Source organism: Trichosurus vulpecula, chromosome 5 (assembly GCF_011100635.1).
Source record: "Trichosurus vulpecula isolate mTriVul1 chromosome 5, mTriVul1.pri, whole genome shotgun sequence".
NCBI lineage: Eukaryota > Metazoa > Chordata > Mammalia > Diprotodontia > Phalangeridae > Trichosurus > Trichosurus vulpecula.
This window is the reverse complement of record NC_050577.1, coordinates 97328469-97344818: the sequence shown is the minus strand read 5'-3', so window position 1 is coordinate 97344818 and position 16350 is coordinate 97328469. Positions and strand designations below refer to the sequence as shown.

General features: G+C 40.0%; 1 protein-coding gene across 1 annotated transcript in view; it reads left to right on the top strand.

The window, feature by feature from the left end:
• LOC118850957 (contactin-associated protein-like 2) overlaps positions 1–16350 on the top strand; it is a 75408-nt gene that overhangs the window by 47667 nt on the left and 11391 nt on the right. The window contains exon 4 of the mRNA XM_036760568.1: positions 5652–5870. Coding sequence (XP_036616463.1) covers positions 5652–5870 — 219 coding nt within the window. The remainder of the gene's footprint in view (positions 1–5651; positions 5871–16350) is intronic.

Here is a 16350-nt window from a genome sequence, read left to right as displayed (position 1 = left end):
AAAACCCCAGAACTTCCCCATTAGCTCAATAATCAAATAAAAATTCCTCCAATTGCTATTTAAAACTCCATATAACCTGTCTCTAGGCTACCTTCTAGGCTTCTTACACACTACTCTCTTTCACCCTCTTTGTGATCTAGTCTAGGGATTCTTAATTTTTTCCACTCTCGACCCCTTCAGCATTTCTTAAACTTTGGGTCACAACCCCACATGGGGTCCTGAGAGTCTAAGGAAAGGAGACAGTGCTGAGGGTGCTAGCTAGAATTTCAGGAAGGAAGTTTTTTAAGAAGAGCTGATTAGTCATACTGGCCTATTTGTTACACTCCACACATACAAAATTCCATCTCCTATCTCCATGCTTTCGCACTGATTGTCCCCTCATATGCTCTCCCTCATTACTTCAGACTCTTGGAATCCCTGGTTTCCTTCAAGACTTAGGTTAAGTACCTCCTTCTATATGAGACCTTTCCTGATCCCTCTCCTCCTCCTCAGCTCTGGTGACTTTTCCTCCAAGATAACATTGTATCTGCTCTATAGATATTTGGCACACACCTATGTTTGTGTTTTATATGTACAAATATATGTATATTTTGTCTTCCCCATTAGGAGGTAAGTTCTTTGAGGGAAGGGACTGCTTCACTTTTTTCTTTATATCGCTAGCATTTAGTTGAGTGTTCGATACCTAGTAGGTACTTAATAAATGTTTGTTTGCTTCAGTGATCAGCTGCCTGCAGGGAAAGTTTTTGTTTTTGTCTTTGAATCCCCAGTGTCTAGAACAATGTCTTGTACGTATGAGGAGCTTAATGAGTATTTGTTGAATTGAACTGAATCTCATTGGATCCTCACAACCACGCAAGTTGGTGTAGTAATTTTTGCAAGTGTTTTGATAGTTATTGTGTGGTACCACATAGTTAGAAACAAACTCAAATTAAGATCTTCTGGCTTCAAGTCCATGTGTTGGCAACCAAAAATGGGCTCCTTAGCACTTAGTCAACAAGTGCCCTTGACTAGTTTGGCTTTTTCCCCTGAACTGAATGCTGTTTGTATGTTGGACTGGAGTAAGCTTGTCGGCCCCTTCACCTTGCTTCCCTTGCTTAAGCTGATGGAAAGAACCTGTGCTTTCCCGGTCAACCCCTTCACCTTGTTTAAGCTGATGGAAAGAACCTGTGCTTTCCTGGTCAACCCCTTCACCTTGCTTAAGCAGATTGAAAGAAGCTGTGCTTTCCCGGGCGTACCTTACACCCCCGCAGAAGCCGGATGGTTAAAAGCAGCTCCCGTTGGAGCCAGAGGCTGCTATAGCCACAGCCACAGCCACAGCCGAAGCAGGAGCTGCCAGTGGCAGAGCTGACCTACGGGAGGAAGCTGAACAAGGACTTCAGGCCAGTGGGTAATCTTTTTACCATAGAGGGGGAAGCATGATTTTGCTTTATGCAATCATGCTTCTCTGTAGCCTCCTGGTTACTCTTTCAAGGCATACTTATTGGGCCTGGAAGTTTTTGATCAATATATCAAAATGGGGTTGCTGGTTCATGGGTTGGTTACTGATTCTTCTGCCTTCTACTTTGAGAGTTTCTTATATCCGGCGATTCCGAACCTTTCAGACATGTATATGATCCTCTTTGAGATTATAAACTCTGCCCTCCTAATACAGTCCAATAGTGTCTCTGCTGCACCACAATGACTCTCAGATGACATTTCAGGAAGGATGGATGTTGAGAAGTAATAAATGTCATCATGAGTCTCCTTTCACAAACTTGCACACTTTTTCCAAATCAGCACATCTTCATTGTTGGAGAGAATTCACCAAGGCTAAAGGAGATTAGGGAAATTTGTCAGTCTTTAATCGCTTAATGGTTTTTGGCCAGTCTCCAAAGAATACTTTTGTTAATAAAAAGGCAATTTTTATGACTGCTTTGGGGGCACTATGGAGACAGGCATAAAGATTGTGATGTAAAAGTTACATATATATATGTGTGTGTGTGTATACACATATCTGAAATCTACAAAGTAAAAGTAATCCCATTATTCACATTCAAGGCAAAAAGTCATGAGCTTTTGGAGGTAATGATTGGTATTCATTAATATAGTCTAGTCAAAGTTGGACAGGAAAAAACATATGATAAAAAATTGAGTATTCCAGTTGAGAGAGAGCCAAGATGAAATAGTGGGATTGGTCTGTGGCCATCTATTTATACAACTACCTTCAAGTCAAACAAAAAAAATTTAGCCATTACCCTACTGAACAAATATCCCTCAACTCTACAGAAAATCATATTTTTTTTCTAATTCTTAATAAGTCCTATAGAAATATGGAAGTATACATAGTATACTAGAAAGAATATTGTACTTGGAGGTACAAAATCAAATTTTCATCTGGCCCTAGTTTCCCTTTTCTGTAAAATAAGGAGGTTGAACTAGACGAAGGGACTCCAGTACCTGCCACCTCTAAAATCCTATGATCTTCAAATAAAACATTAGAGCTTCCTTTAAGTTTCTGATGAAATCCCACCTTCTGCAAGAAGTGTTTCCAGATTCCCCTTAATGCTAATGCTTTCCCCCTGATGATCATCTCCATTTTATCTTATTTCTTTGAGCATAGCTGTTCATGTATTGTCTCCCCCTATTAGACTGTAGGCTCCTTAGTAGCTGGGACTTTTACCCTTATTCTTGTCCCTAGCACTTAGCACAGCAGCTGGCATCTAGTAGGCACTTAATGCTTGCTGACTGGCTAACTTAGGGTAGGATTAAGCAACTGAAATTTAAGACTCAGGCTAGCCCAATTTACCCTATCTGCTATGTTATCCTCAGACTCCTGGGAAGTAAGTGGCTGTAGCTAAGCCCATGTGTAGACTCAAGAGGGAATCACAATTCTAAGTGGTAGAGCTCAGCAGGGAAATGCCAGCAAATTTAGGACAAGGTAATCCAAGGATGGGGCAAAGCCAGATACCGAGGTTCAGGCATGTGTTGAGACCACAGGGAAGATGGACAGGAGAAAACAAGGTGCGAGAAAAGAAAGGAGTAGCCCCCAATTGTCAACATGTTATTGATGTTCAAAAGGTTCATATAGCTATCTCTCATTCTCCAGTTTGATGCCATTCAACTTGGTGGCAACTAGGTCACCCAGGATCCCAACTTTGATCCTTAATGAGGCTCACCATCTCCAAATACCTTGTGCCTTAAACTTTTTTTCCTCTGATCCAGAGGGAAAGTGTAGCTCTCCAAGATGGCCAACCTTCTGCTAGATAACCTTAAAAATTTATGTGAATGGCTGATAACACCTTCCTTGGACCATTGGATTTGGGGCTAGAAAGAACTTAAGATCATCTAGTCCAGGGATCTTGAACTTTTTTATATGATGAATCCCTTTGGCATTCTGGTGAATCCTATGGACCCCTTTGTAAGACCAATCAGTAAGTGAAAAATCTTTTCCACTCATTAAGTAAGCCTCAGGTGAGGCCAATAAAGGGAAGCATGATTAGAGGCAGGCACACACCCTTTCACCAACTTGATGTGAGGCCCCAGCCCACACTTTGTGTTAGTTAAGGGTGTGGGCATGAAGCACTCAGGGCTCTAAGGGTTGTTTCTAAGACCAGAACCAATGGTATGTACACTGAGTTGTAATCAATCGGATGCCATCTGGGACTGGATAAAAAGAGAGCTTACAACTGAGAGCAGCAGAATTCAGAAGCAGACATCAAGAAGACATTGAGGCAGCAGACACTGAGGGAGAACCACCATTGAGAGAGACTACAGAGTGGAGAGTGCAGAACAAGAGAGTTGTGGAAATCAAAGAACAGAATCTACAGAAAGCTACAGGAATTGGAATTCAGCCCAAGGAGAAGAAGCAGGAACTCAGTCTCCAGAGCTGCAGAAGAGAGTGCTGAGTTGAGAGTTAGGATTCGTGAGTGATTGTTTATAGGAAGGCTCTAGCAGGGGGGAAGGTTATAGGATAACTTGGCTCCTCACTATGATATTGTATTATAATTTCCTTGTTACTACATTGAGGTGGACTTACTGGTTTTGGAATATAATTGCTACTATATGGAATTGGAATTACTGGTCTTGGGATTGGATTCTCTCATGTTTAAATAAATGTTAAACTTCTTCTGCCATCTACCTAGAGAATTTCTTATACTTAGAGATTCCAAACCATTCAGGTATGTTTGTGGTCATCCTCAAGGTCATGAATCTTGCTTTACTGATATGCCTTCCTCAGAAAAAAAAGTTTTGAAATGCATAAAATAAAATACATAGGATTAAAATGAAACCAATTATATTAAAGTTTTCAAAAATATTTTTAAAACAAGTACACAAACCCAAGGTTAAGAATCCCTGATCTAGCCTAGCCTTCTCATTTTGCAGATAAGAAAACTGAGACTCAGAAAGATAAAAGAACTTGTCCAAAGCCACAGAACTACTGACAGAACCAGGATTGAAACCCAGGTCTTCTAACATAGTTGGATAGATGACAGAGACAGATTAGATGTAAAATAGGCAAGAATTGTTGACAACGAATAAAGGTAGGGATTTGTGAAGAAAGAAGAAGACATCAAGTTTCTTGTCCTGGCAAACTGAAAGAAATGCACTACTATCGACATAAACAGGGAATTTAGATGGAAGTTCAGATTTGGGAAGGAAATAATGAATGTTTACTGATAGCTCTCTGGCCCTACCTCAACTATGTCCCCTTTAGAAAGTTCAGTGTTGAGATCGTATTGTTTATATGGTTATATTGTTAACCTATTGGTTATATATACTCTATGTTATAAGTGCTGTTGGTTATATGTGATTAAATACAGAGGGAAGTATTATCAAATCTTCTACAGAAATCCACGCTGGTCATGTAAGCAAATGATCATTTAGACCCATACTCTCCCTCAATACCCATTATCCCAAGATTCAGACAATTGTGTTATAATGAAAAAGCTCTGAAAAAAACTTTTTTTCATGGCCTCTGATATTCGTTCAGTGCAAAAAGGCACCAGAAGAGCTTTAATTAAGTACCAGTCATTGGAGAGCATCCCAATACAAAGGAAGGATAGATGTCTAAAATCCAGGAAAAGATCAAATGATAACATTCACCTGCATGAAATACCAGCTTTAGTTAGCTCAGAAAAAAAAAATTACATGACTTCAAATTGCTTCTGTCTGTGAATTTTTCTTAAAGCCAGTATCCTGGGGGTGGGAGAAAGGGCGGAGTGTGCAAATGTGATTCATAAAAACCATGAGATGAAACCCCAAGGAAGATGACACCCGAGTGCAAAGTTATGTCTTTGCTCCTCCTGCCTGACTTGCCCTCCCTATCTTAGATCTATGGGGTAATGAAACAGATTCTCCCTAGACCCAGAAAGAATATTTAAAGCTTTTGCTAAACATGAGAGTCTGATTCTCTGGAGCCATTCAGACTGCTTATTGACCGATAAAATCATCTGAGTTCTTATAACCGGGCTAAGGAATCAATATAGAGCAATGTTCAGATTCCAGCTCATGACATACAGGTCCCCAAATGGCTACTAATAATTTTAAAACTTCACAACAAGTGGCAGGTTTGTGCTTTCAGCCTGTCATTATCTCTTTATTGAGAAATCTCTTCTGTGTGCCGTATATGAGCACCAATATTCACCTTCCTTCCTGTCTGTCTGCTATTCCAGCTGCCACCGAAGTGTCCTTCTCCTTCGATGTTGGAAATGGGCCAGTGGAGATTGTCGTCAGGTCTCCCTCTCCACTCAACGATGACCAGTGGCACCGGGTCATTGCTGAGAGAAACGTCAAGCAGGCAAGTCTACAGGTGGACCAGTTGCCACAGCAGGTGCGGAAGGCACCTACAGAAGGTCACACACGCCTAGAGCTTTACAGCCAGCTGTATGTAGGTAAGTAACAGGAAAGTAGCATCACTTCTCTCACCCTAGGCAATGCAAATGGCTTCAAAACTACAGAAAATCTCTTCTCTCACTTGGGCGATTTAGGTACAGATATTTCTGTGAATAAGAGAATTAACCCTTTGAGGTTTTTTCCCAGTTCTGTGATTCTCTGATCTTTTAGGAGACAAGTAGTTGTAATATTTGTGCAGTGGAAAACACTCCTGGCTTGGAATCAGGAGATCTGCATTCAGATCCAACCATCTCTTTAATTTACTATCATTATGAATATGGGCAAGTCCCTCTCTGTTTACATATATAAAAGCCTCAGTTTTGTATATGTAAAATGGGGATAATAATAATGGGTGTTCATGTAACACTTCAAAGATTCTTCATGTACTTTACGTGTTTAATCTCATTGGAGCCTCTTAACACCACAAGGTATGTATGATAGGCTTTATTATCCCCATTTTGTGAAAGAGGAAATCAAGACACAGAAAACTAAAATGACTTGCCTATCATCACACAGCTAATAAGTAGCAGAAACAGATTTGAACCAAAGTCTTTCTGAGTCCATCTTTCTACCACAATCCCATGCCACCTTGTACTGTATCCTTCACAGAGCTGTGTGGGGAAAAAATGTGCTTTGTATATGTCTGAATGCTATTGAGTAAGCTCTTAATACCAATCAAAAATGCACCTTGAAATAGGTGCTTTATAAATGTGTTGAATTCATTTGAATTGAAAACCATGCTTCCTTCTCTTGGAAATAAACAGAAACACATCTATTTGCCCATCCCTCACTAGAGCTGATAAGCAATAAAAGGCTTTTTACTTCTCTTTATGTTATTTCATTGGATGACCAAAAGGGCTATACATTGGATAATAAATGTAAACAAAGCTGAAAAATGTGGGCACCTTTATAAACATCATACTCCCAGAGGACTAGAGCCAGCCACATAGGTTAAGTTCAGATACCAATGCTTTTGTCTATATGGGGGAGTGTTCCCCAATTCAGTTTCTCTTCCAAATCAGTATAAAATGAGGCCAAGTCAAAATCTATTTCCAAGCAGCGATTCTTCAAGATTGCTTTCCAGAGTAAGAATCTCTTGGGAAATGAGTAGTTGTCCATTGAATGGAAACGAAGGATGTTTGAGACACTCTGGTGAATACTTGTAGAACCTCCCTGAGATTCCCAGATGTTTTGCAGCTGAAGCTTAACTGGGCCAACTGTAAAAGTTTACTATCTCAGTCCACTGCAAGAAATTCTGAGATTTCATTCATGTTGTTTTTGCTCCAACAATATAGATCAGAACCCATCCACAGTTGCCCTTCCTGAGTGACTCTTGGCCATTCAATACCACCAAATTTTAAATGATTTCTAGCTATAATTCCCTCCTACTGATTAACACAGAAAAGTTCCTGAGTCACTCAAATTTCAGGTCCTTGGTTGATTTTCCAAAATAAGGACATATGAAGTATTTTTAGAAGGTTGTATGCTCAATGGACAAACTCCAGTTCAGACAGCTCTTGTTTTACATAAGTACAGGCCTCTACATAAAGCAGTTTTTATGTAATGCAAATTTTCCCTTACCCATCCACTTCACTTAGTCTGGATAACAAAGACATACACAAAAATAATATTGTTAGACAAGTCATAAAATGTACTAAAATGCAGGTATATTAAATACTGTGCCATAATTATGAAATGAAAGGTAAAGTCAACTATGAAGCATGTAATGTTAACATAAGTGTACAGTATGTTACCCCTTCCTCACCCTCTTCACCTAGCCGTCATCACTGCTCGTTGGCTGTGCAGCACTTTTTATGAAGCTATGGAGAGATGTTTGGACAGTGGCTCTCTTTTTTTCATTGTATGTCTGATGTTAGCAAGCAATAATTATCTCAGCTAGTCTTTGAACTTTGAAAAATCTTGAAATATTTGGATCCATATTTTCAATACCAGAAAAAATTTCATTCTAACGATGAAGAAGCCAACTGTTTAATTGTGAACCTTTTTGGTTCTACCATGTGTCCTGAAGCTTCCTTTCCTTCTGCACCTTTGCAATTAGCAACTCAATCAGATCCTCATTCAACAGTTCTTCCTGAGTCTTAATCAACTCTTCCACCTTATTCTCTTTTTGTCTTGTTTTGGGTTGGTTTGGTTGGTTGGGCTGGGTTTGGGTTTTGGTTTTTTTGTTTTTTTTTTTTTGAATGCAGATTTCTTTCAGAGTTGTTTATGTAAAGTTACATTTGTACAATGTGAATTTATGTGAAGTGAGAACTGTCTGTATGGACTGGTATAACAGGGATTATAACTGCAGTAATGATTGAGCCCTTCTGATCCATGGTTACTATAATTAAAATGGTAGCCTCTTAGACCTACAGGCCCAGGATGTCAACAATCAGATCACCCTGGGGTAACTGGCTCATGCTATCCAAATTTGCATAGAGCTAATGTCTAAAATAACCATTTAGGATTCTAGATTAAAATAGACCATTGACTAGAGTACTCTCTGGCATAAGATACCTCATCAGTAATAAAAAAGTTTCTTAGTATAGGATTCTATAACACAAGGAATGAAATGTCTTTTAGGGATATTTCTGTTTCTTTTTTCAAAGTTTTATTCAGTGCTTTTGGTTTTGCATCATAGTCATTTCTGGGGGAACAAAAAGCCTCCTTCCCTCCCCTTTCTGTTTAATTCCTCTCTCTCACCAAGAAAAATAATTGATAAAACACATGATGCAGTGACCATGTATAATAATAATGTACATAACATTCTGCCTAAATTGTCCCTATTTTTCTGCTCAGAGTAGAGAGGATTGCTTCAGTCTATTTTCTGGGATCATTTTTGTTTTGTTTTGTTTTTAATTGCTTAGAGCTCATGTAACGTAAGGAATATTTTCCTCAAACTCTGGTGGCTAGTAAGCCAACCATCTCCAGGCAAGTGTGTGTGTGTGTGTGTGTGTGTGTGTGTGTGTGTGTGTGTGCGCTTTTGGGGGGGGGGGGGAATTGGGATAAAAATTTGAAATTCATAGTCACTGTATATTTAAAGAGGCTTTTCCTTCAGTTCAGACCAACAAGCATTTATTAAGTTCCTACTGTATATTGGCACTGGGAATTCTAAGATGGAAATGAAAAAAAATATCCCTGTTTTCAAGGAATATATTTTCTGCTGTTTTTTGAGATAAATGAAAAAGAGATACATGAGGAATAAGGTATAAGACCATTACTGGATTACTAAGCTAACATATTCCTTAAATATTGCGCTTGTAAGGTTTTATAAAGATTGACTTTTGCCAATAGTATCCACGGCAGTGCTGACATCAGTAGTCAGAAGGACCTGGGTTCAGGTTCTGCTTCTGGCACATCCCAGCTGCAAGACCATGGCCAAGTCACTTAATTTCTTATTGCCCTCAGACTACTCTCTAAAACTTTAAATTAGAGATGAAGCCTAAGGAATCTTACTTACACAGATATGGACCCACCCTTAGCCCTCGCCAAACAAACAAGTAGTAAAAGGTTTCCCAAATAACCAGGTATTGCAGGGAGACAGAAGATTACAAGGAAATAAAAGGTCAGGTGACCTTTTCAGAAATGTGTGCCCTTGGGGACACAGTATTTATCCTTATGCAAACAGGTTGGATGTAATTAAGCTTAGCATAGTCACTATTATGCTCTCTTCCTTTTTTTTTTCCTTTACATAATAAGTCTGACCTCTTAGCTTTTAACTTCCTGATGGCTTTGGGTTCAGTATTATCCCCTTGAGGCAATCCTGACTGGACTTCTCCTAAGAAGGCCTCTCCAAATTTTTCCACAGCAGTTAATAGTCTACAAGAGAACCAGCCCCACTTGTCAATCAGTTCCCTGAACTATGAAATCCAGTTACACAAAAGCAAACTGTCACAAACTATTGAACTGGGAATCAGGAGACAGAGTCTAATCCGTACTCTGCCACTGTGTGACCTACAGCAGGACACTTAACTGCTGAGCCGGAATGGAAGGCCTAGAAAAAGTCACTCCTAGGCAGCCAGTTTCTTCACTTGTAAAATGAAGAGTCTGGACAGGGATCATCTTTAAGATCCCTTCCTTCCCACACATTTTGCACTTTTAAATTAAATGAGGCAGAGGTTCATGTGTCTTTTCTGCTTATACACTTGTTCTTTTCCTTCTCTTTCTCTCTTCTTTCCTCTCTAAATTTTGATACCTATACCACCTCTCCAACACGGTGCCTCTTTTACTTACATTTCTTTTTTTTTTTTTGAGGGAAGGCAGGGGAATTGAGGTTAAGTGACTTGCCCAAGGTCACACAGCTAGTAAGTGTATCAAATGTCTGAGGTCACATTTGAACTCAGGTCCTCCTGACTCCAGGGCTGGTGCTCTACCTACTGCGCCACCTAGCTGCTCCTTTACTTACATTTCTTGATTAACTGATCTGAAAGTGGATGGTTTTAGCCATCAGTCACTAGATGAAGGTGCACTGTTACCCAGCATACCTTTCAAAGGAAGAGGTCATCATCCACTTATGTGCCACAAATACCATAGTATCTAGCCACAAGACACTGCTATTGATAAGGTATCACCCCCTTTGAAAATGCGTAATAAAAGAAGAAAAAGGTAGTGCCAGCTACACATAATCTTAGAGGCAACGAGAAAACATCATTACAAGGGGGATAGCTTGAGGTTATGGCAAGCAGTGGGAGTTCAGTTCTACAGTTCTTTCTTCATAGAGAAGAAAGTAAGAGAAATTTTTAAAAGCCACAAGGAGAAAATGGTTGCTGGTGTTTATCCAAAGCTACACTCAGGACTTTTCTGTGTTCTGTCCTATAATAAGCAGCTAGCATATGACTGGTTCCCTGGATGGCCTGGCAGTAACTCGCCCATCACACAGCTTTCCCTCGTCATAGTCCAGGTGCTGAGGCTCACATCTCATGTAGGCAGCCATGGACCAGATTTCTTTACAGGGTTAATGAGCAGCAGGCATGCCCGTGGTCATCACATAAATGAGACTGATAACATGCTGGATTCAGCTAAAGCCCCTTTTGGTTGTAAAGTATCTCAGGGAGCTCAGAGTATTGGCAACAACAGCGGCAGTGATAGGACTGTGAGAGAGGAGTAGCACGGCTGTTGGGAACCCAGCTTCTGGCATCCCAGCTGGGGACCCAGGCTACTGGTCCAGAACATGACAAGACGGGCAGCAGGTGTGGGCACTAATGGGAGGCAGTCTGGGCATGAGTCAAGGCAGACAGTGCAGGATCAGGGGCATTGAAAGGCAGAAGAAAAGGGGTCAAGATAGGCAGAGGCAGCAAATCAAATACACTGAGCAAGGACTGTAATCCACTAGGTCTTTCCTTCAGAAAGAAGATAGGTTCCCTGACAACATCTGAAGTCATTTTGGAAGCTGTTTTCCTTAGAGCCTCAGATCTGCTTAGTTGGGTTAATATTCCATCTGAAACTCTCCAGCATCTAAAGGGGCTTTATTCATTTTTATGCCTGGTTTACTTTAAAAGGCAAGAAGGAATCATTTTTGATGTCTGATGGCATCTGGTGCCCTTATTTCTCCCATTTCAGAGGCAGGATTTGTCCTGGGGCTAGAATACTGCTGATAAGTCAAGATCCTTTGATGGACTGAGAAAAAAAAATAAATTTAAATCAACAAATATTTATTAGGTGCCTACCAAGTGCCAGGCATTGTGCTAGATGCCAGCGATAAGAAAACTAAACCATAGCAACTCCTGACCTCAGAAGACTTGTGTTCTGCTAAGGGCATACATAGCCTGAGTGCCTACCTATTTACATGACTTCCCAATTGGAACATGGGCTCCTTTAGGGCAGGAGCTGTGTTTTGCCTTTTTCTACACCCTCAGAGCTTAGCAAGTTGCCTTGGTACATATTAAACCCTTAATAAATGCTTGTTGACTGACTGACCAACTTACTAAGGCATAGGGCGGAGCACTGAATCTATGATTTCATTAATGGAAGGAACTCTCAGATGAGGATATGTCCTCTGACAATGCAGGCAGAAACATTCTCTTCAAAATACAATCTTAGAGAATTGCTTGAAGGATTAAGAGATTGAGTACCTTGTCAGGGTCACACAGCCAATTTTATTCTGGCTTCAAGTCTTGTTCTATGTCTACTAATGCCACCTGACTTCTCATTTGCTTTAAAAAAAAAAAGGCAGCTAGGAGGTGGCTCAGTGGATAGAGCACTGGGCCTGCCCTCAAGAAGACCAAAGTTCATTTTTGGCCTCAGACTCTTAGGAGCTGTGTGACCCCGGGCAAGCCCAAGCCACTTAATGTGTATGTCTCGGTTTCCTCGTCTGTTTGTATAATGGGCATTAACGATAGCACTTTCTGCCTCAAGGATAAAATGAGACGGGTTTTCAGGTGTTTTGAAAACCTTAAAGGTTTCCAAGTGCTATCTATTGTTTTAGGAGAATTCAAAATGATGTGCCCTAGCTTCAAAAAGGGAAGAGTGCTAATAACCAGGAGATGGAAGATGGGAGGGGGATTGGGAAAGGCCTAAGATGGCAAATGAACTGTGCTCTAAAGAAAGCTTGTTTGTTGTCATTTAGTCATCTGGGTCACATCCATTCTTTGTGACCCTTTTTTAGGATTTTCTTGGCAGAAATACTGGAGTGGTTTACCATTTCCTTCTCTAGCTTGTTTTGCCAACGGGGAAACTGAGGCAAACAGGGTTAAGTGACTTGTTCCGGGTCATACAGCTAGTAAGTGTCTGAGGTAGGATTTGAACTCAGGAAGTTGAATCTTCCTGACTCCAGGCCTAGTGCCCTATTCACTATGGCGCCACCTAGGTGCCCCATCTACAGGGGCGCTAAAGATGCTTTATACCAGGCAGAGGTAAAGAAGCAGAGCAAACAACTACTTGCAGAATTATTATGGCTTCTCTCTGAGGCCAAGCTTGGCTAGAAACTGTGTAGGAGAACAAGAGCTGCCAACCACACCACAAAGCTCTGTTTGGTCAGCTGCTCCTCGGGCATGCTGCATTCCAAAAGAGGGAATGGACGTTTGCCATTACCATGTCAAATGGCAGAGGGAATGGAAAATCAGACATTTGTATGCAAGAGAAGAAAGATGGGGCTCCGTGGATGTGAAATTCACCCAGTTCTGTGTAACAATGAAATAGCAACTTCTAATAGCTGAACAAGTTTGGGATAAGGGCATGCAGTCTCACGTCTTCTGATTAGAAACTGAGAGAAAGTGTTTGTATTCTGTTTTCCATTTCCTGTGTACTGACTCCCAGGTGAGTGACTGTGCTATCAGAATAGCCAAGCTGAAAATAAAAAATGAAACACCTCCCCACCAGAATTTGGCTCCCTGCATGAGGGCCTTGCAACAGATCTCTAGCATTACAATGGTAAGGTTGATATAGGCCTGGAGCATTTATCGAAAGAAGGGGAACAAAATACACCAAACCCTTTCAACAGAATAGGACCATTTTTTGAGGGTTGGGAGTTAATACAGGGTGAAATGTTAGTTCTAAGTCCACTTCTTTTATTCCCTCATCTCCAAAGCAAAATTCCAGCACCACCTTTTATTAAGCGACTATTCTATTCTCAAACCATCTACATTTTTTTCCTTGTCTTCATGAAACTTACTCCTAAATCCTTTTCTCAGTTTGAATACTGCTTGATTTCCTTTGGGATTTTTTTAAAAAAATTCTATAGCACAGGATAAAATGAAGACTGAATGCAGGTAAACAGCAAGAAATGTGCTTCTCACAAGCTAAGATTACATGAGAACCCACATTTCACACCTGTCTCTGCACAAACGTCCCCCTCAGTGCCAGTGGTACCAAACCAAGAGCCCCTCTGTCTGAGCTTGGCTCATGGGCTCCAGCTGAATAGGAAAATAGTCTTTCTCTCTGCCTGCTTCTCTTACCTTCCCTCTCAAAGTTTGCCATTAATAATCAACTACCAATTAATCAGAGGGAGTGAATGAGGATTCTAGCCACTCCTGGGACCAATTTGTAAAATACCCTGCTTTCCCTTGGTATTTGGAGTTATTAAGTATTCTAAAGAAGCAAAACTAAAGAGGGCAAAAATATAAACGTCATATGGTGAGCTGTGTACACTTTTACTCTTGACTATGTAAACCTCAGTCTCATGCAGTACATCTCCTTATCTCCCTCTCCTCCCATACTCCTTGGGTCCCTTGGGTCCTATCTTTTAATAGTTCTTTGTGTTGGGGATTTTCCCCTACAAAACCTGGTGCTTCAACTGACAACTTGATTGTTTTCCATTTCAGTGTCTGCCACTCAGTCTCCCAATTAAAATCTGTTTCTTCCCCAAGACCAACTACCATAGAATTGCTTTCACTCTTAGGTGAGGGATGCTCTTAACCCCTCCCCCTTCCTTTGCTTTCTTACAGCTCAACGACTCTGTCATTTGACAACTCAACAAAGTCAATAAACTCTTTACAAAATTAGAGCTGCTTATCTTATATTTATGCATTTTCAAAATACATAGTTTAAACAGAAGTAGTTTTTCTTTTAAATCAAAGATTTCTTTCCTAGAAATAACAGAATTTTAGTGTCAGAAAGCATAAAGCTTAGCACAGTACCTGGCACATAATAGGTGCTGTATAAATGCTTATTACTTTCCCTTCCCCTGATACTGCCACTATTTTACAAATGAGAAACTGAGATCCAAAGGGATTGAAAAGATTTGTCCACAGTTGCTCAGCTAGTAAGTGGTGGGCCAAGGACCTAAATTAATTTCTTAAACTATAGACTCCTTGAGGGCAGGAACCATTTGTTCTTGTTTTTCACATGCTGAAGGATATAAAAGTTGGGGTGATAATTTAGGGGGAATTTTATAGTCTTTCGTGTGGGCTACCTCCATACATGTATTCTACCTATGTGTATGCATTCTGGCTATTGCATGTGACAATCAACAAACTTCTCATTGAGATAATTCATCTCCTGACTTTTATGACCTACCAATGCCAGGTGTTTTGCACATAGTAGTGTGTTTACATCTAGATTTCGAAGGTGTGAGTTTTTTTTAAAACCTGTAGAAATAAATATTCCCAAGTTGCACCCGTGGGTATGAGTACTGACTGGGCCACCAAGGAGTGTACATTTCAGCTACAGATCTGAATGAGCTCCCATTGCAACAGTATTCTGAATTGTCTACATAGAAGGCATTGTTCTACACAAAACTTACCTTCCAGTAAATCTAGAAAGCAATTTTTCAATTCATTTGTAAAATAAAATTTTAGTTATTTAGTTTGGATGTAGACATCATATGAGTTACTTCCATTTTGAAACTGCTCTTTTCTTATGACTTGAAGTCCAGGACCCCCCCCCTCCTCTTTTTCTATAAATTGTACGTTCCTTTACCCAGGAAAATATTGTCTGGATGTTAAAACCAGTCTCATCTAAGTTACTCTTAGATTTATGCCTTTCTTGTATCTATACAATGAGATGTTTAAATTCAGACCTTATAGAAAAATCTGGACCTACCAGACATCCTGACCTCTCTAGCATGTAAACCTTTTGCTTCCTGTAGGGTGATGTCTATAAGATGCTTTGGTTCATTGAATGGGTGGAGATTGTCGTAAAGAAAATAGTTCTCTCTAGTTTGCCAACTAATTTTAACATTTTTTCTTGTGAAAATGAATCTCTTTTTTATTCCACAATAGTCCTAAGTTGATCAATAATCAAAACTAGAAACTCTCATGTAGTGAAATGCTATAATGAAAACTATTCAGAATCGGCATACATGATTGGTACAAGTCATTGGAGAGGGATTTGTTGTGCCAAAATCTCCCTTTTGATCTATCCAAAAGATTGCAGGAAATGCCACTTTTAAATGATGTTTTGCTGTTGTTCACATTCAACTCTTCATGACCCATTTAGGGTTTTCTTGGCAAAGAGAGTGCAGTAGTTTGATATTTCCTTCTCCAGCTTATTTTATAGTTGAGGAAACTGAGGCAAACAGAATTAAGTGATTTCCCCAGGGTCGCACAGCTAGTAAATGCTTGAGGGCAGATTTGACCTCATGTCTTCCAGACTTCAGGCCCAGCACTCTATCCACTGCCCCACCTAGCTGCCCTTGCTTAATAAATGTTTATTGGTTGATTAGCTCTGAATTCAACCAGTCTTAGATTCAAGACACAATGCAAAAAAAAAAAAAATTATTCTGTCTTTTCATTTTTCCCTCCAGTATCTCTGCTTTTTTGCTAAGCCCTCAGCGTGTGCTCAATATGTACATTCCCTCCTGATTCTGAAGAGATTTTGCTCCCACATAGTTGCTAACTGCCTAAGGCCTTTAATTTTTCCCTCTATACTAACCTTTTTCAATCTGACTTTAAAAATACAAGGGTTTTGCTTATTTAAAGCCAAAAAAGGTACTTGATTTTTTTTCCTGACCAAGATACAATCATTCTCTCCTTCCTCTCTTTTGCTGCCAAACTTATTTCACTGCCTTATTCCATGCTTATCTATTCTACCTACCCACATCAC